The 27,189-nt window shown below is 40.4% G+C and overlaps 1 protein-coding gene across 3 annotated transcripts in view; it reads left to right on the top strand.

Moving 5' to 3' along the window:
- The window catches only part of LOC149289308 (TBC domain-containing protein kinase-like protein), a 162,112-nt gene that overhangs the window by 21,122 nt on the left and 113,801 nt on the right, over positions 1-27,189 (top strand). The window contains exons 4-20 of one of the 3 annotated variants that reach the window (XM_089490703.1): positions 715-788; positions 1,037-1,061; positions 1,734-1,794; positions 2,124-2,185; positions 2,654-2,715; positions 3,105-3,253; positions 3,373-3,511; positions 4,186-4,285; positions 6,403-6,452; positions 6,837-6,963; positions 7,759-7,857; positions 10,711-10,773; positions 11,458-11,584; positions 12,435-12,485; positions 13,680-13,763; positions 15,694-15,779; positions 25,856-25,892. In XM_089490703.1, the coding sequence (XP_089346829.1) occupies positions 715-788; positions 1,037-1,061; positions 1,734-1,794; positions 2,124-2,185; positions 2,654-2,715; positions 3,105-3,253; positions 3,373-3,511; positions 4,186-4,285; positions 6,403-6,452; positions 6,837-6,963; positions 7,759-7,857; positions 10,711-10,773; positions 11,458-11,584; positions 12,435-12,485; positions 13,680-13,763; positions 15,694-15,779; positions 25,856-25,892 (1,396 nt within the window). Of the gene's footprint in view, positions 1-714; positions 789-1,036; positions 1,179-1,733; positions 1,795-2,123; positions 2,186-2,653; positions 2,716-3,104; positions 3,254-3,372; positions 3,512-4,185; positions 4,286-6,402; positions 6,453-6,836; positions 6,964-7,758; positions 7,858-10,710; positions 10,774-11,457; positions 11,585-12,434; positions 12,486-13,679; positions 13,764-15,693; positions 15,780-25,855; positions 25,893-27,189 lie in introns of all 3 variants that reach the window. The other 2 variants (XM_089490702.1, XM_089490704.1) reach the window with 2 other exon arrangements.

The following is a 27,189-nucleotide window of genomic DNA, read 5'->3' as shown; positions in this document are numbered from 1 at the left end:
AAGCAATTTGTGAGGCTAAAATGCAACATCTGCTTAAACTCATGTAGTCTTAATTTGTTCCATTTCCGTATATATATAAACCATATAAATATGTTTTTATCTATAGTAACTTTGAATAATTCTGAGAGTTTTATTTTTTGAAGTTGGCTTTTTAAATGTTACCGTTTTTGAGATGCTGTCATGTAGTGTCGGATCATGCCCAAGACAATCAAGAGAGATTGTCTAAGAGGGAGACGGTGTAGCCAGCCACACATATATAGTGTTGCAGGAAAAAGTATGTAAATCATTTGGAATTACCTGGATTTCTGCTTCAACTAAAGCACACAAATAATTATATGTTTTTATGACCTTATTGAACACACCGTTTAACCTTAAAGGGTGGAAATAGTATGTGATCCTTTGGATAATAACTGGTTTTCCTTCTTTTGGCAGCAGTAACCTTAACGGATAGGATGACTTTTGAACAGTTCCTCTTTATTAAACTATTTCAGCTCAGCCGTATTTGTGGGATGTTTGTTAGACCCGTGCATATGGACTAAAAAGGATTGGCACAAATGTTTTGCATGTACAGTGATTGGGAGGTGGGCTCTGTGGGCTATAAGTCCCGCTCTCCTTCCGGGACAGAAAGCCACTTCTACTATGATGACTTTGCCCCCATGCGAACACAGATTTATTTTTATCTGTAGTAATAATTCATGCTTCTGTTTACTTTAGGGTCATGTCAAATTGGCTAAATTTGGCCTTTATCATATAACCGATCATGGGGCAGATGTTGATTTTCCAATTGGGTAAGAAAACTTCCCTTATTCTGTGTTATTGAAAAAACCCAGCAGGTGGCAGAATAATCCATGTCCAACAGCAGTACATGCTGCCTCTGGAGATGGCACTGCTTCTATTGCACACGTGTAATTGATTAAAATACATTGTGTGTTTTTAATACATGCATGGGTATATTTCATCTAATTTTCCTTTATATTTTATATATTAGATAAAAAATGTATCATCGTAAAAATAACTCGTCTTTTCCCTGTTTTAGATACCCTTCTTACCTGGCGCCAGAGGTGATTGCTAAAGGAATTTTGAAGCCTGCAGACCCAACTCAGCATGACAGACCTCTTCCATCAGGTCCCAAGTCAGATGTTTGGTCCTTGGGTATCATATTATTTGAGCTATGTGTGGTATGTACGAAAAGAATCAACATGTATTGTGTGTGTGTGTGTGTGTGCGTGCGTATGCATGTGTATGTATATATATATATATATATATATAAAGTACAAGGTTTTGTCTCGTATTCATAATATTTATTTGTATTCCATAGAAACAAAGAGTAAAGTTTGAAAAACCCAAGGGAACAACAAATCTTTCATGTAAAAATCCATTCTTGCTTCCCTTTGAGTATTATGCACGCGATCTAATTTATTGTAGCGTTATTCATTCAGCGCCATGTCACCAGATTTATTAATTGTGTCCACTGCTTGATGAGTTTTGTAGGCTTTATATATTCTGTCCTGTGCGTATAAAAGAACAAATCAACCATTCTCATATGGGAAACGTGCTACTATTATTATTATTATTAGTTTAGGTGAAAGGTCACGTTGGCTGGGAGCATTGCAAGTTTTACTTAGATTTTTTTTTTACCTTTTGTAAATATACTGTATCCTTGTATTAGTTGTTTCATATGTGGATGAATTATTGTCAATGAATGTGTAATTATGGATTTCTCCATTTCACAGGGAAGAAAGTTATTTCAGAGTTTGGACATATCTGAGAAATTAAAACTAATACTTACATTAGGTATGTAAAACGTAGTTTTGCCTCCCAAACTCTATATGAGACACTGGTCTTACAAACCTTTCAATATAGCAATCTGATCATTCTTCTACATGACCTCCCCTTCCACACCGAGGACTGAAACCTGACAAGTAACTTGAGTGCTCTGACAAAAATATATAAAAGTAATAACAGAGAATTTTTACTTTTTAGATTCAAATAATTAATGTTACATGGCTGTTACATTTACATCCAGCTTTTCCACTCTTTATTTAACCTTAAGGGATTTTTACTTTTTGGGAATAGTTGCAAATATAATCGCAGCTCTTGTTCTTCATTTTCGGCTCCCTTAGGCTGCGTGGATGACATTGTGATGGTGCTTGGTGAAGAGCATGGATGTGTGGACATTATTAAGGTGCGTGAAAAGTTCTGTGGTTTATCCTCAATGCTGATGATATTCACTTTAAAGGATGATCATTTCTAGAATTTCTCTGAAGTAGCTGTTCTTTAAAAGGTAAGGTTAGTCTGTAACACCCTAGACACAAAATTCCCCACAACTATTTCATTAGTTTTCAGGCACATGTCTATCCGTCATTTGTTTAAACCACTTAAACTAACTGTTTCTTTAGATGGCTTGGATTAGTGGTTTCCGTTCTAACATAAGTGAATCATCTTGTCTCCTAATAAATTCTAGTCTGTGAAAGTAATTTGAGATTAAACCAGTGATGCGTGAGATGAACCCAGCGCATAATGCATTGTGCATAATGCCTAGTATATGTGACTGTATGCAAACAGGGTTAGTGTTTTACGAAGATTTCCTAGATGAGGCTATTTTGTATTTTTATTTAAATAATGCTACAAAATGTTCCGTTGTCTTCTGCAGGCTCTCCCTGAAGCTGTCTTAACCTTATTGAGAAAATGTCTTACATTCAATCCATCAAAAAGGTAGGGTAAGAACTGAACATTAAATACAGGATATTATTATTATTATTTATATAGCGCCCACATTTTAAGCAGTGCTTCTTACAATACATATATTTAAGGGATATGAAAAGACTAGAATTGACAGACTAAGACAAACCGATACATTGGGTGGAGAGAGCTCTGCTTGCAAGCTTACAATCATATATTGATGGTTATTCACAAACAGCTGGCTTAAATGTGAAAAGTGTGTGTATTTGTGAATATATGGTTTGCTGCATCCACCCATGACAGTTGAGTATAGTGGTGGATCTGATATCTGCAGGAGAAGACATCTAGTGTTGGAAGGTCCCACTGCCCCCGCTGTCATAGCTGTATTCATGTTAAAGCTATTACGCTGTTATCTTAAATAGGCCCACAGCTGCTGACTTGCTCCGAGACAGTGTGTTCGGTGAAGTGTCTCCCATGTATGTGCCCTACCGCAAGCCTGCCAGTCTTTTCTCATCTACTCTGAGGTGTGCTGATCTAATCCTGCCTGAAGACATCAGTCTCTTGTGTAAAGGTATGGCCTCTAGGTCACCTGTGGAACATGAAGCGCTTAAAGTGTACTATAAATGATCCATTTTTTTTCTTTAACATAAGTGCAAAACAAATAGCTTCTGTGCCATGATGCTTTTTCAGATGTGGACAGTGAATTTCTTGCGGAACGGTCAATTGAGGAAGTGTACCATCTGTGGTGTTTGGCAGGAGGGGACCTAGAAAGAGAGCTCATCAGTAAAGGAATTATTCGATCAAAACCGCCCATCTGCACTTTACCCAAGTGAGAAAGGAACCTTTATCTGCTCAGAGATGCTCAGAAAGCACGTGCATTGGGAGGTCTTACACATAACTTTGTAGTCCTCAGAGTTTAATACAGACTTTGTACATCTTTCTAAATAAACAGCGGCTGCCTTATCAAACAATTTAGTCAAAGCAGTTACTAATACATGGTATGGGTACAGGGTTCTAGTTCATGATATCCTGCTGGTGTACATGACAGTGAAGATATACCTTAACAGCGAATAACTATAACATCGATAACGCACACCTTTCAAAAATACTGATCATAACACTAATATACTAATGTGGGTGCTGTGATTAGAACTTGTTTGAAAATGCTTTCAATCTGATGTGATTTGTTTGAAATATAGTATTGTGTTTGGCAGTGTTATAATCCAAAATGCACTGCTAAAAGAGCAGCCACTACCATTACTTCTTCACGAGCACAAACTTACACTTCTACAAGCTGATTGATCTACGTTGATGGGGACATTGTATTATAGGGAAGAGTTTGACAGTCCAGGGGCCAGGGACCACAGGTCCTAACATTTTCCTGTTGGTGTCCTTTCTTGAGTATATTACATTTAGTTCCACAGGGAACTTTTCTCCTACTTTAGAGTTTTTGGAAAAATATTCATAATGTCATGCTAGATACTGCATTTCTTGTCTTTGAAGCCTTCTTTTAGAAGACGGTGAAAGCTTTGGCCAAGGAAGAGACAGAAGCTCCCTCTTGGATGACACCACTGTTACTTTGTCACTCTGTCAGCTGCGAAATGTAAGCGCACTTTTTGCGTATTTGTTTCTGTGAAAATATCTCTGTCATAAACACAAAGGTTCAACACAAAAGGGAAAATAGAATTTTGCCTTTGAATCCAGATCATTGCGAAGAAAATGAAAGTGTATTAGGGTGCTGGCTACAGCAAAAGATAAATTTTATCTACTGCCTACTCACCAAGCATAAATATTTAGCGTTTATCCCAAGCTTTGATGTCTGGAACATAGTAAAATCCTGTTTATGCCTGAACATTCAATCTGACATCTTTGCCTGAACTAGATCTTGAGCTGTCTTAAATCGTACCTCAGATCTTTGTTTAAAATACATTTGTTGGAAGTTTCCTTTAAATACGTAACGATCCATAAGCACCAGTTGCTTCATTTGATTTATAATATTGTTAATAAAATAAGTTTCCTTACATTTGAGCACATCATCACAAAGCAATTCGGCATTTCATACGCTCTTACATTCGGCATTGTTTGTTGGGAAATGTTACCGTAAATGCATGTGACAGCTGAGTGTCCCTTTAAAATGTACTTTAGGAAGGCTTATCTGAAGCCACATTGCCTTATTCATTCTTGGATGCTTACCAATTAATAAATAAATTACTAGGAAACTTGCCAACTGTTTATTATTGGTTCAAGAAAGCAGACCAATAGTAAACGGTTTGTTCAATAAATCATAGAATCTTTGTAATTAGTACATTTTAAGTGCCTTATTTAATGTATAGAGTCTTATTTAATGTATAGAAGCTGATTAGGTGCTATATCATTTCTTGGAATTCAGTGCTGTGATTGAAGCATTTTATTAAGCTTTAAACAAAAAACCAAATACTTTGACAATAATAATATTGTAAGCAATAAAGAATTTTTTTGGCAATTACCGTATTTGCAATGCTCCCAGCCAACGTGACCTTTCACCTAAACTAATAATAATAGTAGCAAATTTCCCATATGAGAATGGTTGATTTGTTCTATTATATGCACAGGACAGAATAAACAAAGCCCACAAAACTCATCAAACAGTGGACACAATTACAGTATCTGCTCGATTATAAGATGACCCTGATTATAAGACGACCCCCAAAATCTGAATATTAATTAAGGAAAAAAAGAAAAAGCCTGAATATAAGACGACCCTATAGGAAAAAAGTTTTACCAGTAAATGTTAATTCATCTAAACTATTTTTTTTTTTATAAAAGCTATGCTTGAGAAAAATATTTTGGTTTTATTTCCTTCTATTTTCCAACCTGCCCCCCAGTTATGCACATCTGCCCCAGAAATGCCTTATACCCCCTATATGCCACTGTGCCCCATGATATGCCTTTTAACCCTCTAAATGCCACTGTGCCCCATGATATGCCTTTTGACCACCTATGTGCCACTCAGCCTCCAGAAATGCCTTATACCCCTGTATGCCACTCTGGCATTTAGAGGGTTAAAAGGCATATTATGGGGAAGAGTGGCATATAGGGAGGTTTAAGGCACTCAGGAGGCAGGAGTGGCGTATAGAGGGTTAAAAAGGCATTTCTGGAGGCAGAGTGGCATTAAGGGGGTTAAAAGGCATTTCACAGAGCACTCTGCCTCCAGAAATGCCTTATGCCCCCCATTTAACACCCCCCGCCCCCCCCCTAAACTTACCGGTGCTTCTGACTTCCCTGTCATGTAGCCGGGGCAGCGTGTAGATCCCACGCACTTACGCTGCAGCCGGTAGGAGGTGTGGCTAGCAGCGGGGGTTGTCTGCATCCATCACGCAGACCTTCCCCGACTGTCAGAGATCAGAGTTTTCCTGACAGCCGGGGAAGGTCTGAGCGATGGACGCAGACAACCCCCGCTGCTAGCCACACCTCCTTCCTGCTGCAGCGGAAGTTGTCTACGCAAATTGCGTAGACATATACACGCTGCCCCGGCTGCACACCGGGGACTCAGAAGTACCGGTAAGTGGGGCGGGGGGGGCTGGAGACAGGAGGATCCAGGTCCCCCTGCAGCTGCGGGGGATCTGGATCTTAGTCGTCTCATAGTCAGACCTATTTGCTCTGAAAAAAACCTCGTCTTATAATCGAGCAAATATGGTAATTACGAATTAATATTAATTTTGTCTTATTTGTATTCCTTAGAGATTAAAAGATGTTCCAGGAGAAGCCTTTTATCCCTTATTGGGAGATGAGTGAGTAACGATTTTATTTGATCAATGTATTTGTTGTAAGAATCCGGAATCGCAGCCGGTCATTAAAGGTGAGGTGATAAGTGGTGCTGCTGAAGGATGCCCCAAATAGTTTTTTTCTTCTTTTTTTTTTTTTCATAAAATAATCACAGCAATATTCTATAAAATATTAGACTTCTAAAGTATTTGGAGCTTATGGTGTCACATTCACAGTCCAGTAATCCTTTAAGATGCCAATCAGAGAGGAAGTGACAACAGTACGAGATGCCACTTATGGTTATTGTGACTTGTGACTATATGAAAAGCTGAACCCATCAGATCCTTGGGTTGATGGGATGCAGTCTGGTAAAAGACTAGTTTCTAACTGTTTCTGTAATTACCTTTCAGCCAGCCCAGCGTCCCTCATTCAGGCAGTAACAGTGAACTGTCTACCTCAACACTGCCTTTGATCATTCGTGAGAGAGACACAGAATACCAACTAAACAGGATTGTTTTGTTCGATAGGCTGCTAAAAGTAAGATCTACCAACCTCAATTATATTATTCTCGTACTTAAGCACAGTGTCATGTACATGAATAACAAAGAAAAAAAAAAAAGCTTGACATCTTCATTCAGTCTGTGTCATAATGCGCGAGTTTGATTTTTCTATTAAATAGTTATCTTATCCAGTTATCAGGTATTAAGCTACCAGGAACAGATGGTTTAAACATGATTAATAAATGAGATAGTTATCATTACAAATGTATATATTTATGTACAATTATAATCATATAATTAAAGCTACTGTCTTAATTCAAAAAAGTGAACCTGCTTTATGATATTGTTACACACACGCACACACACGCTTATAATCATATAATTAAAGCTACTGTGAAAAAAGAGAACCTGCTTTATGATATTGTTACACACACACACACGCTTATAATCATATAATTAAAGCTACTGTGAAAAAAGTGAACCTGCTTTATGATATTGTTACACACACACACACTTATAATCATATAATTAAAGCTACTGTGAAAAAAGTGAACCTGCTTGTATAATAGTAATAATAATATACATTAGCTAGTGGCCTGCTGAATGGGTTGGTGAAAATGTAAAAGATCATACCATGTTTTAATGAGAGGGTACAATGGAAGTCATTGATTTAGAACAGATCCCTGTCCTTGTTGAACTGAGACCCCGCTTGACAGTATGGGAGGCATTTGAATAATGAGAGTTTGAGTAATGAGAACATGGAGGTGGCTGTTGCTTTAATTATATGTTAACCTAGTCTTCTGTTTTGCGTGTGTATGCTTTTTCTGTTTAGGCTTATCCATACAAAAAAAATCTCATTTGGAAAGAAGCTCGAGTAGACATCCCGCCGCTTTTGAGGGGTCTGACTTGGGCGGCACTCCTAGGTGTGGAGGTAAGTGTATTTCATGCAGTGAGCAAGTCAAATGATTTGTAGTGTGCTAAATGCTACTTATGATATGGGTTTACTTCAGAAGGATCATGCCAAACTAATCTTATTGATTTTTTTGGGGTGACTAAAATAATTGATCAGGGTAGACATTGCATATCTAAATTTCAGTAAGGCTTTTGACTCGGTCATACATAGAAGACTAATTAATTAACCACAGTCTCTGAGTTTAGATTCCAATATGGCTGAATGGATTAGGCAGTGGCTGAGTGACAGAAAACAAAGGGTTGTAGTGAATGGAGAATATTCAGAGCAAGGTCTTGTTACCAGTGGGATACCTCAGAGGTCTGTACCTGGACCCATTCTCTTTAATATTTTTTTAGTGGTATTGCAAAAGGTCTTGATGGTAACGGATGTCTTTTTACTGATGACACAACATTTTACAACAGGGTTGATGTTCCTGGAGGGAGAAGCCGAATGGCAAATGATTTAGATAAACTGGAAAAATGGTTAATACAGTGAAGGAGTTTAACCCCTTAATGACAATTGTCGGTTCTGGCACGTCATGCACTAACATCAGGTTAGTGACAATTGACGTGCCAGGACCGTCATGTCTTTAAACGGGTGCAGAAAGCGATCTACGTTCGCTTTCTGCACCGAAACGGCGTTGCTGTTATGCCTCGACCTCGAGGCATTCAGCAGCGCCACGATCGGCACCAGGGGTCGTGTCTGGCTCCTCCCTGGGGCATCAACATCCGCCATTCATTGTATGGCGGCGGACGCCTGTTTTAAAAGCGTTTAGGAGGCGATCAATGATTACCTCCTAAACGTAACTGGTGTCGCTGGAATGCCTCGATCAAAAAAAATATTAAAATGAAAAAGTTTGCTAGATGGTCTCCAGACCCTCTAGAGAACTCTGGTACTGCATTCAACCATGCAAGTCAATGGAGCCCAGCTTTCTAATCACAGTGTGATTAGTAAAGATAAATAAAAAAATAAAATTACTAATAATTAGAAAAAAATAGTTAAAAAAACAGTAAAATGTAAAAATAATTTTCCACTGATGTCACTATCAGGGGAACCTTCAAGTTGAAAAAAATTTCAATTTTTTTTTTTTAAAAAGGCAAAAAAAATTAAAATATATATATAAAAAATATATTTTTGTGAGCAAGTCCTAAAATTAGCACATTAGCTTAAAAGAATTCTCGCATGGAAAGAGTTAAAATACTGGCATATTAAATGCTAATGGGGTGTCTACTTTTAAAAAATGTCCCAATTAACACGGGGGGGGGGGGATGGCCACACATCTAATTTCCAGTTAGAAAAATGCACACGTCCCAAATGTGACCTTTTAGTTCCCCCAAAAAATGACAAACCCATGCATGTGGGGTATCACTGTACTCAGGAGATGTTGCTGAACACGTATTGGTTTTCAAAAATATATGGTTTTGTTGGGCACACTGAAATGGCCCGTCTCAAAGATGTACCAAATAGGGCATGGGCAGTGGATCCCCAAATGCCAAAGTTCAACATTGAAAAATGCGCATGCCCCAAATGTGGCCCTTTTGCCCCCAAACAGCCAGGCAAAATCATTCATGTGAGGTATTGCTGCGCTCAGGAGATGTTGCTGAACACATATTGGGGTGTTTTGTGATAGTGACATATACGAGAACATTTTAATTCATACCTGAAGTAAAATGTGTGTGACAAAACAAATGCAAAAAAATGACTACCACAAAGTTTGACAAAGACTGGTTGGTGGTAGATATGCTGCATGGAAAGAGTTAAAATACTAGCATTTGAAATACCCTGGGGTGTCTAGTTTTCAAAAATATATAGCTTTATTGGGCACACTGAAATGGCCCGGCTCAAAGATGTACCAAATAGGGCATGGGCAGTGGATCGCCAAACGCCAAAGTTCAACATGGAAAATGCGCATGACCCAAATGTGGCCCTTTTGCCCCCAGCCAGGCAAAATCATTTATGTGAGGTATCGCTGTACTCAGGAGATGTTGCTGAACACATATACCAGAACCTGTTTATTCATACCTGAATTAAAATGTGTGTGAAAAAACAAATGCAAAAAAATTACTACCATAAAGTTTGACAAAGGCTGATGGTAGAATTAGTGCTTGGAAAGGGTTAAATACCAGCATTTGGAATACCCTGGGCTGTCTAGTTTTCAAAAATATATGACTTGATGGGGTAAATTGCATTGGCCGGCTTCAAAGATACCCGAAATGGCACATGGGGGGAAGAATTACCAGATTTGGAAAAAATGGGTTTGAAATAGCAAAACGCTACCTGTACTTATTGCTCCATAACGTGCAGAAAAAAGCAAAAAAACTTAAAAACATTGGGTATTTCTAAACTCAGGACAAATAGTAGAATCTATTTAGCAGGTTTTTTCATTACCTTTTATAGATGAATAAAAGATTTTTTAACTAAAAGTTAGAAACAGTAATTTTTTTCAAAATTTTTCACCATATTTTATACTTTTTTTAATAGTAAATAATATGATACAATCAAAACAATGTCATCTAAAGAAAGTCCTTCTTGTCCTGAAAAAAACAATATCTAATGTGTGTGGGTTCAGTAAACAGGAAAGAAGAAAATTACAGCTAAACACGAGCAGCGCAGAAATGTTAAAACGGCCATTGTCACGAAGGGCACAAAAAGTAAAATCAGCCTTTGTCACGAAGGGGTTAAGCAAGCATGGGATAGGCATACGGTAGATATAAAATAAGGCCAGGGACTAAGGGAAGTATTCAGAGTTTGGACAGATTAGATGGGCCGAATTACTGTCTGTGTTTGTTTTTCACAAATCCAGTTTCCGGTATTTATTTTATTTCTCTCTAGGGCGCCATTCAGGAAAAATATGATGCTACTGATAAGGACACTCCGATACCTACTGACCGTCAGGTAGTTTTCTTTTTTTTTCCCCATTTGACAAAAACGTTGTAATCACCGGTTGGCCAGAGCAATTGAGTTACCTGCGTACACTGTGGATGAATCCCCAAACTTCACAAATACTACTGTTGCCCCTTGCGTCCTACTGGGGAGAGGGATCCACAGAAATACAGATTTGTCTTTGCTTTCTCTGCACTCAGTCAGTAATAGCACTAACGTATGCTGTCATGGCATCATTGCCTGTCCACATGGGATGCTTAGGGGCACACAGGTCTCTCTCAGCCCAGCATGGCACTGGTTACAGATGTGGAACAGAATGCGACCCAGACCATTTGAGACATGGCCTAGTAGCAACTGCCCTCGTATGGCATCTGTTGTCAACAAAGCATACTTAAGTATGCAAGTTAAACTTTATTAATTTCAAGTAAAGCTCAACTCGCATGTATATCAGCTGAAATATGCTCTGTGCGTGCCCAGGAAGTGTTGGAAAATGCAGAGTGCATGTCGCTAATTGCATGCAGTAAAATGCCCTGGCGTCTATGAGAAATGCTTAAGTTAGTCGATGATGTACCTTCAAAAAAAAAATATATATGATTACTGGAAATTGTCTAACACGACATGTTAAAAGCATCACTGTTTTCTTCTTCACTGTTAGTGAACATACTGATTTTTCTACTTATTTTTTTCCCTTTATAGATTGAAGTTGATATCCCACGGTGCCATCAGTATGACGAACTACTCTCATCGCCAGAGGGACACGCAAAGTTCCGAAGGGTGTTGAAGGCCTGGGTGGTTTCACACCCTGACCTAGTATACTGGCAAGGTAATAACATAATTTGTCCCAAATACCTTGCAGATGTTTCCTACAAATTGTTTGTTGATATTTTCGCTATTCTATTCACTTTGCAGCATTAACCCAAAAATACTGGGAAACACTGCTCGAAATGTCCTGTCTCTGCTTCTGACCTGAACAGAGAATAACGTAAAGAAAGAACAAATGTTTTCCATGTTGGATTCAATTATTGTTTTACATCAGATGTAATACCCGTAACAGTAGAGTAGATCAGATCTCCGTCTTTCAATGCTAGGAAGAAAGAAAGTTTCACTATTGTAATCTTCAGGACCTTTAGTACTGGATTAGAAGAGATGGGCCGAGCCACATGATTGATACAATCCAGACTGATACAAATATTTTTTTGTTTAATATTACCGTTCTATAGTAAAATATATATATCCGTTAGAATGAAATGCTTCTAAACGTTCTGAATTGTGTCCTGTGTTGAGGACCAAAGTGCATTGCTATATTGTGTGTTGCGCTGCTCCTAAGGACTCGTGTCCTCTTGCCCTGCATCTAAACCATAGTGACTATTGCTGCTGTATTCTACTTCTTGCAGATTCTATAACAACATAGCCATGTTTGGTTAAAGCCATGGTTTCTAATCTGATCGCTACATCCAGCCAACACTAGCAACAAAGATGTTTTGAAACGCAAATATAGATAATCACATGGGTTGTAGTGCCAAAAATCCATACTGAAGCTGTGTTGCTGTCCTAAACCACATATAAACAATATGCTTACCATTTCTAGTCATACTAAGCCCAACCAACACCGCTACTGAAAGTACTTCTGAAGCTAAACCTCTTTTTAAGATTGTGTGTCTTGTCGTCACTAGGTTTGGATTCCTTATGTGCGCCTTTCCTCTATCTGAATTTTAACAATGAAGGTAAATTGTTTTTTCTGTTGATTACAGTTTGTATATAAAGGGAACATTACCCACATTCTATTTACACAACTAGATAAATTGCCGTGTTCTTGTGTGCCAATACCGCCCTCCCTACGTTCGACGTTCTGCTTCCTCAACCAAGTGGTACCAAGGCCACCCAGGCTGAAGGAGCGTCATCACACTGCATTGGTAGCTGCCGCTCTCACTAGCTCCTAATCCACCTCTTTAAACACCCTCTAAGTATGGTGAATTGTATTTGATGGTTGAAAGCACTTATCTTATTACTGAGCGGAATGCTTATTGTTAGGAGATATCCTGAAGTATGAGCCTGATTATCTCGGTGGATGGTGTTAATGAGGAGGTTTGCTGGAGAATCATTGTGTTCTCTGTTGGAACATGTGTTATTCTTTGCAGTGCAACTCCCATACCCCTAAGCCATCTACTACAATTATTTAAACTATACGTGTAGTGATTGCATAGTACACCAACATAGTGTAAATATTTTGCCTATGGTTTCTATAGCATTCCAGGCGATAGATGTATAAAGCCGAAACCGTGCAACCATCAGTAGTAAAGTACATGCATTCTGTACCATTAACTCCCCCATAACCCTGCACATATAACATTTTCAGAAATTGTGTAATTTATATGGTTGTATTTCAGAAAATCCAGCTGTCACATTTTAGTGATTGTGCAGAATTCATATACTGGAAAAAGTTCTTTGCAAACCTTTAAATATTTCAAGTACTTATTTTGGCAAAAGTAGAATAATAAATAAATTTAAAAAAAAAAGAACTCTCAAATTATTCTTGTATGATAACTGCCATGAAATTGTCAATGTCCCACAGGAGGCCTAAAAGGACCACCGTACCTCCTCGCCCTAGTCTGATGCGCAAACCCTTCCCGGAAAGAATGATTTAGTCATGTCAAATTTGACTTCATCGATAATTTCTCATGTAATGCTTAAATGTCATGTGACACAAACGCAGGCACCGATAGGTCGATGCAATTATAAATGAAAAAATATCTTTCTGTGTTGCTATTATGTGATTAAACCTTAAAATTGCTTTAAAAAAACCCATGTTTAAAATTACAGGTTGCCTACCATTTACTTGCTTAAAACGCATCTTTTTGACGATTCTCTATAATTAAAAAAGTTGTGCTTTTCATATGGTAATACTTTTCTCTTTTCAGCCCTAGCGTATGCGTGCATGTCCGCGTTTATACCCAAATACCTGTATAATTTCTTTTTGAAAGACAATTCCCACGTCATTCAAGGTACGTTTCTTCAGATCTGTTACGAAGCATTGGTTTTAACTTTAGCTCATTGATATTCCTGTCTAAAGTCTTAAAATGTGTGTTTTGCCGCCTGCCCCAAGGATCTTTTCTTAATTAATTACGCTGTAGTTGATTCATGTAATATTGAGGTTTGCTTAAATCTTACCTGCTCTCCATAGAATATGTGCAATAAAGTGCATTTCAACTAAATACCAACTAAAGACCATTTCCTCCAAGCATAGTCCAGAATGAATTCCTTAGAAAGATGCTTTTTCTCTAATATGCTTTGTTAGGATTCTGATACAGACTAAATCAAATCTATACAACCGGAAAAGCTTGCAATCTAATGTAATTCATCTAGCCAATAAAAGCATCTTATTGATCAAATCTGCTTATACACAAAAGAGTAAGCATGCTCAAAAATTTTCCATACCGTTTATAGTGCGGTGTCTGGCATGTGGCTTTTTATATTTTGACAACCCCGTCCCAGGCTTGTTGAATGACATGGCTGCTTGTTATAATTGTTGTAATTAACCCTGAGGTCCAAGCAGCACCATTTCACTGTTCATTGACTTAATGCAAATCCATGCGCAGACTGTTATCTCTGCTCTGCCGAGGGAGCGTGGAAAAAGCTTAAGTGCACTTTAATCCTGCGACTTTGACAGAGGTTGCGTAGAACCATTATTTATTTCAGACCGAGACTGCTAATTGCCTGGAAATAGTACAAAATGCAGAACTATTTCCCTTTGTAATATAAACATACGGCCAGTGCTTTCTTTACCAAGAATAACAACAGAAATAACAGGGTGGGAAACTGTGACCGAATTTACATAGCTTTGGCTTCCTTGTTTGTGTGTTAAAGTGTACTTCTTCCGTTCTAGCTCGTCGTCTGTCCTGCACTTGGAGTAACGCACAGTTTATCAAGGACAGACTAAGGCAAGGGTGTCCAACCTGCGGCCCTCCAGCTACTGCAGGACTACATCTCCCATACTTCTCTGCCAGCCACTAAGCTGAAAGAGCATTATGGGAGATGTAGTCCTTCAGCAGCTGAAGGGCCGCAGGTTGGACACCCCTGGACTAAGGGATCTCAATTAGCGTATCTTGGAGGAGGGGATGTGATAAGAAGCATTTTAATACTGAAAGGATTTAACAAAGTACAGGAGGAAAGTTGAATTAAAAAAAAGGAGGAATGTTAGAAAAATAATAAAAACAAGAGGGTCAGGCTTACGTTACTGCGAGAGAATCCCAGCAGGAGTCGCAGAGCTTAATACGATGAGATTACATGGGCTAGGCATATGGCTACCTTGAATCTAAGACAAGACCAAGGATTGATTCAGTTCTGGATGGGCTGATAGTCATCAAATGCTATGTAACTAAGATCAGTATACGAGCAATCCAACAACCGTTCATAGGCTGTATGTACTGTCCTTTAGAACTGGCACGGTTTAGTTCCATAATAATGCATGAAAAAAATACCATCACAATTAAATTCAAAAAACAATACAAAGAAAGAGGTAAAGGCAGAATTTTTGGGCCGTGTGCGTCTTTTTTTTGCAATTATGAATGCATGAAATTCTATGATTTCAAAAACTTTGAATATAATATATTTTTCTTCTTTTTCCTGGCATCTCCCCACCTCCAGTTTCTAAATGTCATTTTTATGCATAACCTTATCGTACGTGAGATCTCCTCGAATCTTTTGGTAATATCAAAATAAAGTGTTATAATCAATAATTAATTGGGGCAAAACTAAGAAAAGAATGATTAAAAGATGTGATGGAACACAGGTGTTGTTACCCTATAAAAAGATATACTATAATATAGCCTAGCATTTTGGTAATACAGACCACAGGCGTACCCCAACCTGACCAGCGGAACATTTATAATTCCTCTTTGATCACAGTTGTCTGTAACGTTGCTGTTATTTCAGAGTATCTGACCGTCTTCTCCCAGATGATTGCATTTCATGACCCAGAACTGAGCAACCATCTCAACGAGATTGGCTTTATTCCAGACGTGAGTACCCGAGGCAATTGTAAATGGGTTTAATGGAGTTAAAAGGACAAGCGAGAGGGATGCATTCAGAATTTCCAGCTTGGCAAGGCTTCTGGACGGTCAAAGTAGGGAAATTACAACTGGATACAACTTTGCAGTTTTCACAGAATTGTTTGCATTTGTTTCAGCAAAAACCTACCACAGGGACCAATTACCATTCTATGCATTAAACTAGTACTGAATGGCATGTTTCCATGTTCATTTTTTTTTTTGCATACTTCAATGTTTGTTCATCATAGAATGTACAGCAAACCAGAATTCGAGGGTTTCTCTTTTCTACTAAAAATGGGAAATTCAGATACTTGGTGTTACTACTTTTAATAAAATATTTTCCCGCCAGACCCTAAATATTCTTAAATCTTATTTTTCTTATTTCATACTTTCATACCTTGGATCATTTAAAGATAATTACAGTAGATAGCTAAAGGGATACTTAGGAGGTGTGATCAGGGACAGGGCTTTATCTATATCTTTTATGTAGCCACCAAGCACTCTGAGCGTCTAGTAATTAGGGTCATTAGCAAGGGAAAGTGGGGCAGCGGGATTTGGGTGCAAAGAGAGGGGCTTTCTGTCCTAGAGAGGAAAACTTGGAAAATACACAAATGCAGATGTCCCGTAACCTTTGTGTCAACGGAGAACATCTTTTGTGTTGCCTTTGCAAAACTGACAATTTTGGCTAGTTTTCTTACGGAGACTCTGGTATACCCGGCCCGGTGCCATGCTATATTTTAAGCAATGACTCTTCCAAAACAATACCTTAAATTCCTTTGTCGTTCTGTATAATATATTTTCATAGAGGAGTAGGGCATTGTTGTACATATGGTTGTAAGTTATATGCCTTCTTTTGACAATCCTGATATTCTGTCGTTAGGAGCCTTATATTTCAAGGTCACCAGTAAAAGTAGTTAAAAAATGTTAAACCTGCTTTGTACTGCAAGCTTTTTGGAGTGTGTATTCATAGAGCAGGGCTCGACAAACCCCAAGCGCCAGGTTGCCATGGCGACTGAGAATTTTGTCCTGGTGCCTAGGTCAGGGGCGTCCAACGTGCGGCCTGCCGGACTTCAATGTGCAGCCTGCGTGAAAGCAAGGCCGGACTGGCCCTGCTCATGGTGCAGCATGGTGTGTGCAAGCTGGCCGCTTAATAAAATTAAAGCGGCCGGCGTGTACATATGTTGGACTTACCGCCTTACCTCGCGGCCGCACCACGTGAACGTTGATCTGCCGGCCCCTGGACTTGCCCACCGGCTGGGCTGGCAGACCAACGTTCATGTGGTGCGGCCGCAAGATGAGGTGGTAAGACTGCCGTGTGTGGACACACCGTGCTGCTCAGTGGCAGAGCCTCAGTGAGGCTCTTCGTCCCAGAAGAGTTCCTCGTGACGGGGAGAGGATCGTCACGTCGGAAGAGAGCGGGAAAAAAAGAAAAGCGAAAAATGTAAGTATTAAAAAAAAAAAAAAAAAAAGGGGTTCGAGGAAAGTGGACCTATATTTAAGGGAGGGGGAATTCCGTTGTCACGTCATTAATGACGTACAGTGGAGTGATATTGCGTATGTGTAAGAAGCGTACGGAGGTATGCTTCCTTGCATTTAGTAGTGGTAGGCAGGAGAGGAGTTACAGAAGGAAATCAATTTTTTCTGTGATATACCAGAGAAAGGAGACAATTGGGTCCTAAGAACGCGCTCTCAAGATCATGAAACCTGAAGGATCCTAGGCATGTATAGTGTTAGAATGTACAGTCTTTGGAAGTGGAAATGTATAGTATGGCATCATATTATTCCAAACTATTTTTCTAAACTTGTACATGTTTACCCATTGGCCATATGTCCACAATCTGCAAAGGATTTACCCTCACTTTTAATCCTTCCTAAAGGTTGGTGGCAATTTCACATTCAGGATCTGACATAATTCCCTTACCCACTAAAATGGGGATCTCATGGCCAATCCCTTAAAGGAAAGATCAGTCTGGTCTCCTAATAGTAGACTCTCCTCCCCACGATGGGTATTTTTTACATTTCATCTTTCTTCCCTCCTAATGAGTAACGTTGTGGAAGCCATCACAGATGATCAACGCAGAGATCCATAGTGCTAATAATTTTAACAAATGAAAAATTTAATTTTTTATTTTATTATTACTATAATGAAATAGCTCCTTCGGCTTCCACCTGTGATGAAGCTGCCTGGTGTTTGTTGTTTGTAACAGCTGATCCTGTAGCTATTTCTCATTTAGAAACAAAATACCATATCCCCTGAGATCACTGTCCATGTGCTCCTGGAAAGCGTTAAAAAAAGAAAATAAAATCCAGCAGATACGTTTTTTTAGTATTATTTTCTCAAATCTTCGGAATCCAAAATGAAAAGCGTTTTGTGGAGTGTTGGTGGGGGCGGAGGGCGCTGATTGTGTGTGTGATGTGAAAGATTATTCCTCGCTTTTGCGGTATATTTCTAGTTCCAAGGCAAGGGGCATCGTCTCAGGCTGTGAGTTATGTGAACGCACATATGTTATAGCAATTGGGTTTTGAATGTTTGATGCAGCCTGTCGCCGCAGGGGAAAAAAATACACTAATTTAAAGGAGAGAGATTTTTCACTTCAAACAAGATGACCACTGTCTGGTCACGGCTAGCAGATAACAGCGCCCGAGCCTGATTTTCGCGTTTGAACTGTAATCCTGTATCAGTAAACCCTGATTAATCTTTCATCACCCGAACGCAGAGTCTCGCGGCAGGAAGGATTGCGTTTCCTGGCAACCTTCCATTCGCTCGGGGTCAGTAAGAAGCCCTCTGAATACTGAATGCTGCTAAACCGCAAGCTGCCTGAATGCTGAGCGCTGACCTGCCCATTTGCTCGAAAGGGAGAACAGTGTGCATCAAATTGCCGTTATTCTTTCCATTTATTTGATTTGGCAGCTCGGATCTGGGGCTCTGTTTTTAACGCCAGGTTAAGATGGATGGCACGCTAGAGGATACATTAACCCATTAGGTCCTGCCATCATTAAAAGCCACGTTCCCCAGCGAAGCACTGGGAAAGGAGGAAGATGCTATTTTGTACAGTAAAATCTTCTTTAGAAATTAAACTATTTGCAAGATTCCATTTGATATATATATATATATATATATATATATATAGTACATTGATGTATGTAAAAGGGATTGCGGGAGTCCTTAGCAGGCCAGGAGTGGGCCTAAAATTGTCCTGAACAACCCACAGTTGTCCTGCCCAGTCCAGACCTGTGCTCAGGGCCGGCCTGACAATGGAGCTGAGTGGGGCAACCGCTCCAGGCGGCACTTTGCCGCCCTAAGCCCCCTTTTTTTTTTTTCTTAAAGCGAAAGAGAGAGAAAGGGGCGCCGAGTGGTTTTCGCTTACCAAGCTGTCAGTACCCGCTCGGCGACCCTCTCTCTCTCCTCTGCGGCGAGTCTCCCTGTTCGGTCTCGGTGCCGGCTTGTAATGCTGAGTGCCGGAAGATTTCCGGCGCTCAGCATTACAAGCCGGCACCGAGACCGAACAGGGAGACTCGCCGCAGGACTGCTGAAAGGTAAGTACAAGGGGGGGCGGCATTTTAAAATTTGCCCCAGGTGGCATTTTGCCTTGGGCCGGCCCTGCCTGTGCTACTGTATACATAGTGGGACTTGTTCATAGCTGGGGGAGGGGGGATATAGGGTTTTCCATACCCTTTACCCACCATAACTTGTATGTATAACATGTATGTATATAATTTATATACACACACGTTAATTACTTTTATATATAGATCCTATTATTTCAGTTTATGGTAGTAGCCAGAAAACCATATATAAAATAGCCATAAAGCCATAGATAGACATAATTATATGTATATCAAAAAACCAACCTATGCACACATGAGTATCTCTCTCTCTGTCATTGATTATGATGTGTGGAGAGGAAATACTTTGACACATCTGGTTAATTAGTGGAGAAATTATTTACTTTTATTTTATCCATTAGTTTATCCCTAGCAATATCAAAAAGCTCACAAGGCAGAGTCAAATTATTAAAAGGTTCTTATTAGAAACCGCCAAGGAAATTGCATTGAGAATCAATCACAGAGCTAGCAGCAGGAACCGAGAGACGAGAAATATTAAGGGAAGCCGAAGTTAGCCCAGAGCGTAATGTGGAGGAATTGGCTCAGCAGCGTAGGATATGCCGCGATATATCTAAGATTAAGAGTGCTCTGCGTCTCATAATCCCTGGGGATCTGGCTGCAGACGTCTTTGGAGTCACCGCAGCGGATAACAGCCGTTTTATCCCGTGGGGATGTCTGCGCATTCATGTTGTATCGCAGTGGCTGCAGGCGGCATAGCAGGCAGCGGCAAAGGCAGATCCGATCCTAATTAATCTAAAACGTGTTTGCCACAATGCTTTGTTTTCTAACAAACACATGCTTTTTCTGACAGTTCCTTCTAACTGTGTTGTCTGTGAAATTTACTAAGGCTGATAATGTTATGTAGATTTGGGGAGAAGGGACACCAATAATTTTTTTTCCCTATCAAGAAATGATCTCAAGTTTGCATAGTCATTAAGCCATGGAAAGTATTTCCAGCACAAAAAATCTGTATCTGAACCCTCTTTTCAGCCCTCCTTTTGTTCTAATTACCCTTACTATTCCATTAGATTGTAAACTCACGAGCGGGGCCCTCAAAAGCAGCATAAGGCTAGATGGCAAGCTTACAGACAGGGCTCCGAACTCCTGTTGTGTCTGTGTGTGTTAATGTATATTTCCTATGTATGTGTTATCCACCTCATTTAAATAAATAATAAAAATAAAATAATACGGTGATTTCAATGGATGCTGTCCAGTGACTTCCGCTCACAGCCAAACGGTTGTAATGAAATTTTGACATTCAAAAAATAATACACCACAAGCTAATCGTAATCTCATAATCATGCAACCAATAACCCAAACTATACAGATTTCTAGATCTCTTTAGAAGAGCACAGAAGCATCAAACAAGCTAGAAACTCTACTGTGTGCCTCGTATCTACCTTTCTTCTTTCTACTTTCGTTCATCTGTTCCACCATTCTTCCAACCCACGAGCTCTTCACCAGTTACCCTTCTGTACAACCATTCGTAGCAAACAAAATCTTTAAAAACAAACCATATTTGTTTAAAACTAATTTGTTTCAGTTTAGAGCAGAATGTGAGGATTACCGTATTTGCTCGATTATAAGACGACCCTGATTATAAGACGACCCCCCAAAATCTGAATATTAATTAATGAAAAAAAGAAAAAGCCTGAATATAAAACGACCCTATAGGAAAAACGTTTTACCAGTAAATGTTAGTTCGTGTAAACTATGTGAACAATTGTTTGTTAATAAAAGCTATGATTGAGAAAAATGTTGTTTTTGTTTTTATTTCCTTTTTTTCAACCTGCCCCCCCAGTTATGCACATCTGCCCCCAGGCTTGCCACTCTGCCCCAGAAATGCCTCATACCCCCTATATGCCACTGTGCCCCATGATATGCCTTTTAACCCTCTATATGCCACTGTGCCCCATGATATGCCTTTTGACCCCCCTATGTGCCACTCTGCCTCCAGAATTGCCTTATACCCCTATATGCCACTCTGGAATTCAGGGGATTAAAAGGCATATTATGGGGCAGAGTGGCATATAGGGAGGTATAAGGCATTTCAGGAGGCAGAGTGGAGCATACAGGGTTAAAAGGCATTTCTGGAGGCATTAAGGGGGTTAAAAGGCATTTCACAGAGCACTCTGCCTCCAGAAATGCCTTATGTCCCCCCCCCCCCCCATTTAACACTCCCTCCCTTTCCCTCCTCCTCCTCCAAACTTACCGGTGCTTTTGAGTCCCCCGGTGCTTAGTCCGGGCAGCATGTAGAGCTCTACGCGCTTGGGGGGAAGTTGTCTACGTGAATTGCGTAGAGCTCTACGCGCTGCCCGGACTAAGCACCGGGGACTCAGAAGCACCGGTAAATTGGGGGGGGCACAACACAGGAGGAAGATCCAGGTCTCCTGCATCGCTGCAGGGGATCTGGATCTTAGTCTCATAGTCAGACCTATTTGAGGTCTGATTATAAGACGACCCCGATTATAAGATGAGGGGTATTTTTCAGAGCATTTGCTCTGAAAAAAACCTCATCTTATAATCGGGCAAATACGGTATTTCAAACGTTACATGTCGGCGCTGTGCAGTGGGCTGTCTGCAGCAGAAAAAACTAGAGCTACAATGGGGAGGAAAACCTCAAAAACGTTATTTGATTGTAGCCGTTTTCTGCGTGTTTCTCATTCCTGCAGCATCTCCTTCAGATGCATCCAATTTACACCCTGTTAAAGGTCAGCGAACACACACTCTGGAAGGAGAAAAGAGCATGTTAAAGTAAGTCTCCAGAGCCAGCTGAGCCTGTATTCTCTCCCCACTGTGGAGAATGAGAATACAATCAATGCTCAGCTCCTGCTCTTCATCCGGGAGATATACTTTTGTAGCTATTTTTGATCCGTGAAAGCATGTCTTTTGAACATTTCAGTATATATTCATGTGGCCGGGATGACAGTAAGGCCACGGCAGAGTATGAATATCTGATGATGATAGGAAAAATTGGAAAGGAAACTAACAAGAAACTGTGCAAAATGAATAGTATTCAATAATTAAATTGGCCAATATCAGATGGCTACATTGGGTCCTGGGTTTCCTTCAGCAGGCTTCTAAACTCGAAAGCACGCTGGAAATTATGGGTAGAGGGAAAAAAAAGTGTGTCTGTGTGTGTGTATATATATATATATATATATATATACACATTTTTTTCTTTCTATATATGTGTGTGTGTATGTATGTATATATATAATCTAATAGTCAAGCCAGCACTCACGGTCTTCAAAAATACTTCATTTTTATTTGCAAGATGCCAAGATGTGTGTGTGTGTGTATATATATATATATATATATATATATATACTGTAGTTTGGGGTAGCCGTATTAGTCCAGTGTATAAGAATGCAGAAAAATACCTTTTTTATTGGACTAACAGTATTTAAAAGCTCGTCTATTATTTTAAATACTGTTAGTCCAATAAAAAAGGTATTACAAGATTCTGCAACATTCTATTTATATATATATACACACACCTTTTGAGGTTGAAGAAGATGCTTTTGATATGCACCACTAGATGGCAGTGTGTTGCTAAGAAAGAAAATAAGAAAGCTTCTTAAAGTGCACCACACCACTGAAGAATTTTATTCTTCTTATTTTGCTCTTCCCATTGAAAACTTGAAATCCTATATTGTAGAATTGTGCTACAGATTTGATATAACATTTTCACTGAAAATTGCATTATTCCAACCTTTGTACATTGCGATGTTATGTCTTTGTCCCAAGCAGAGCTTTTAGTTATCCCAGTGACATTACAGTGGTTTTCCTGATTGGAATACTTGATTGACCTGATCTGTTTTGCGGGTTATGTACCGAGGCATTGCTAGGAAACTTGATAAGGAGAGGGTGGACATGCTAGTTGTGGCGCCGCTGAAGCTGATGGGCTGCGAAGTCACATACTTCATTGTTCAGGTCATTGCTTGTGGTCTTGCTATAATGATGTAAAGCCATCCTTATTATTTCTAATGGCCACAGCATCGCAGAGACCAAGGTGACAGTGCCCCTGGGTACACGTTCTGAATAATCATACCAAAAGAAGCTGATTTAAGATTTTAAGTTTCAATGACAATTTGTATTCATATATAAACGTACATCAGAAACAGGCTGTTCAGGCACTTGAAACGTCTGAGAGTGGTGGGAACAATACATATTCTCAGCTTTCTTCTAGACGTTCTGACATGACCAATGTCTTCCTCTTTTTCTTCAAGGGGAAATTTACGTGTATTTGTCGATGACATCACAGCAGCTGCTGGAAATTGTTTTTCTGGATTTGTTTTTTCAGACAGCTGACAGATATCTATGTTCTATTCCGCTTTATCTTACTGTGCCAAGGGCTGCTTTGACCCCGTGTGATGTGTAGCGTGATAAGACTTCTCATTTTACTACAACCTCCCAGCCTGCCTTTCTGTTTTCTATTTCTTACCATCTGTGTAGGACAGCATGCTTTGCTTAATAAATAACTCCCTCTTTTTTAAATTCACACTTACTTTTGTTTGACTGTGGGTTTATTCCTGAGATACAATCTAAGAAACGCCTATGAAAGATTTATTCTTGATATTTAATTTGAGTATGCACAGTTTAAACATTACGTGAACCCTTTATAGTCTATTTTTCATACTAGTTTATGATTGTTATTAAACGAATGTGTCCCATTTAGTGACGCCCCCGAGAATTTTATGATTACGAAATACAGGCGTATTTAAATAACAGATATGTCTGAAATACAGATTATTGTTATTGCTGCTATAGTTTTCCGAGCAATACCAGAGTATAGCACAGAGCTGTTGTCATGTGGCCCAAATCGATATATCCTTGAAATCCATCACATTTATTATTTATGTCCCCAGATCTTGTAGACTTTACTGAAGAGTAGTTACTAATCTCCCGGCAAGGGGCTGTTAAAAAAGCAATTTACACACTTCATTGGGGCGTTTTCCGCCTCATTCCCAACATCAGCAGTGATAGATTTTTTGTGTCCAGTGCACATAGTTCATTGTACAGATGTAAACTTTTTCCACGTTTTTTTAGGCGCTAAGTAGGAGTTCATTTATGTTGTTTTATGCTGTGAAACAGTTGGGTCCAACCATTGCTTTTATTCCAAATCAATATACGCAGTTAAAAGGCACGGAGCAATAAGGTGTTTTTATTAAGATTTAACAATATATATATACGATAAAGTGGATGAATTATTTCTGTGAATAACACCTTGCGGGACGCGGCCAGGACTGCCCACTGATGTAAGTTGGAGGTCCCAATGACGTCAGTGGAAGGCCCTGATGACGTTGGGAGCATTCCCACCGACGGCAGCAAGAAACACCCCCCATTTAAAAAGGAAATGGGCGTGTCAAGACCCCGCGACCCGGAAGATTCGTGTCTTGACCCGGAGGATTCGGGTCTTGAACCGGAGAAGCAGTGCTCACCCGGCAATCTCCGGGTCAAACCCGGAGAGTTCCCAGCTATGCCTATAACTCCCGTGATTCCTAGCCAGCTGTGCAGTGCAATCTTTTAATATGGGTTAATCAGATTTAAGGATTTTTTTATCTAATGTGAACTTAAATTTATTCTTCATAAATACCGTATTGGCTCGGATATAGGCCGCCCCTGTATATAGGCCGCACCCTAAAAGTTTGGTGCTTTTTTAAAGAAAAAGTTTTTTTCTTTAAAAAAGCACCAAAAAAACATGCTGCCACTCTGTCTCCCCCCCCCCCCGAGATATACTGCCACTGTCCTCCCCCCCGAGATATGCTGCCACTGTCCTCCCCCCCCGAGATATGCTGCCACTGTCCTCCTCCTCCCCCCCCAAGATATGCTGCCACTGTCCTCCTCCTCCCCCCCCGAGATATGCTGCCACTGTCCTCCTCCTCCCCCCCGAGATATGCTGCCACTGTCCTCCCCCCCCCGAGATATGGTGCCACTCTGCCCCCCGACTTACCAGAGCAGACTCCCGGGTGTCTTGCGGGGCCGGCGGGGGACATTTACGCAATATGCGTATACAACTTCCGGTGCCGGCAAGACACCCGGGAGTCTGCTCTGGTAAGTCTTGGGGGCAGAGGTAAAACGCATCGTGCGGACGGTCACCGGCTGCGGCGATGCGGGTAAGCAACCTCCGCAGCCGGTGACTGTCTGCACGATGCGCTTAGACAACCTCCCGTGCCGGCACCCCCCCCCCGTGGAAAGTGCTGGCAGGGGAGGCTATCTGAGCGTATCAGAGAGTAGGATACGGGGATCTGTATCCTAACCCCGCTGCCTGCCCGTCAGGCGCTAGACCCCGAATATAGGCTGCACCCCTACTTTAAAGACTTAAAGTGGGGGGGAAAAGTGCAGCCTATATTCGAGCCAATACGGTATTTCAATTTTACAAACCAGTATCGGGTTTTTGTTTTGTTCCGAAAGTTAATTGTCATGTTCTCTTTCAGCTCTACGCAATTCCATGGTTTCTTACTATGTTCACACGTAAGTAGCATCTCTCTTTCATTTATTCCGTTTTTTTTGCCATACTTTTTTGCAATTTCATCATTACGTCGGCACTTCATTGTATTTCATTTTGTCCTTTGCATGGCAGGTAATAAATGGCATTTCGGTTCCGGTTAGGGGCAATTCCAATGTGATGTGCACAGAAGCGAAAGGGTTAGAAGGTTACAGACAAATGAAAGTGGATGTGTAATTGAAACAGAACGGTAGATTATAGTGGAATAGGGATGAGATGGATCTCCTTGGAATGTGGGCTTTTGGTGTAATAGGAGTTCAGTGAAGGTGGAAGATTAAAGCCTGCAGGGCAGTTTTCACGCCTGCTGATCTAGCGTCTTCTTTTAGCACGTGTCTTGCCTTATAACTACTTTTCACTTTGGCTGTGAACGGATTCGCTAAAGAACCCTTGTCAGGTTTGATTAAACAATTATTGTTTAGATTAGGGCTGCAACTAACGATTATTTTCATAATCGATTAGTTGGGTGAATGTAGATTTTTCATTTATTTTAAATAATTTAATAAACAGAAAAAAAAACTTTGAGAAAAATGCATTTCTTGTTTTTTTTCCCCAACCTGCCCCCCCAGTTATGCACACTTGAGCCCAGGCTTGCCACACTGCCTCCCAGATATGCCACACTGCCTTCCAGATATGCCACATCCCCCCAGATATGCCACTCCACCCCTCCACATATGTCTTATATACCCTATATGCCTTATACCCCCCTGATATTCCACTTTGCCCCTGATATCCCTTATACCCCTTATATGCCACTTTGCCCCAATATGCGTTTTAACCCCTTATATGCAACTCTGCCCCCCCCTCAGATATGCCCCATCTGCCCCCCAAATATGCTGTATAACCCCCTATATACCACTGTGCCCTTAATATGCCCACCCCCTATGACTTACCCCCCGTACTCCAGACTCCTTGGTGTCTAGTAGGGGCAGCCGGTGAGCTTCTGCGCGATGTGCGTAGACAACCTCTGCTGCTGGCCGGCACTTTCGCTTGAGCTTCTATGAGTGACCACTGGAAGGTCATGTGACACCGGTGCTCCATCATAGATGCCCCAGTGGAAGTGCCGGCAGTAGCGGAGGATGTCTGCGCGCATCGCACAGACGCCCACCGGCTGCCAGAGAGAAGGATCCGGGTCCCCTGCAGCACTGCGGTGGATCCTCCTCTCTGGCAGCCTGCAAACGTTGCGCAATGCGTGCAGACCACCTCCACTGTGCTGGCCGATACTTCCTCCGCGGCGTCTATGGTGGAGAACCGGAAGGTCACGTC

This window comes from Sceloporus occidentalis, unplaced genomic scaffold (assembly GCF_023333645.1).
Source record: "Sceloporus occidentalis isolate IW3139 unplaced genomic scaffold, rSceOcc1.0.p SCAF_46, whole genome shotgun sequence".
In the NCBI taxonomy this organism is placed as follows: domain Eukaryota; kingdom Metazoa; phylum Chordata; class Lepidosauria; order Squamata; family Phrynosomatidae; genus Sceloporus; species Sceloporus occidentalis.
This window is presented reverse-complemented; position numbering and strand designations above follow the sequence as displayed.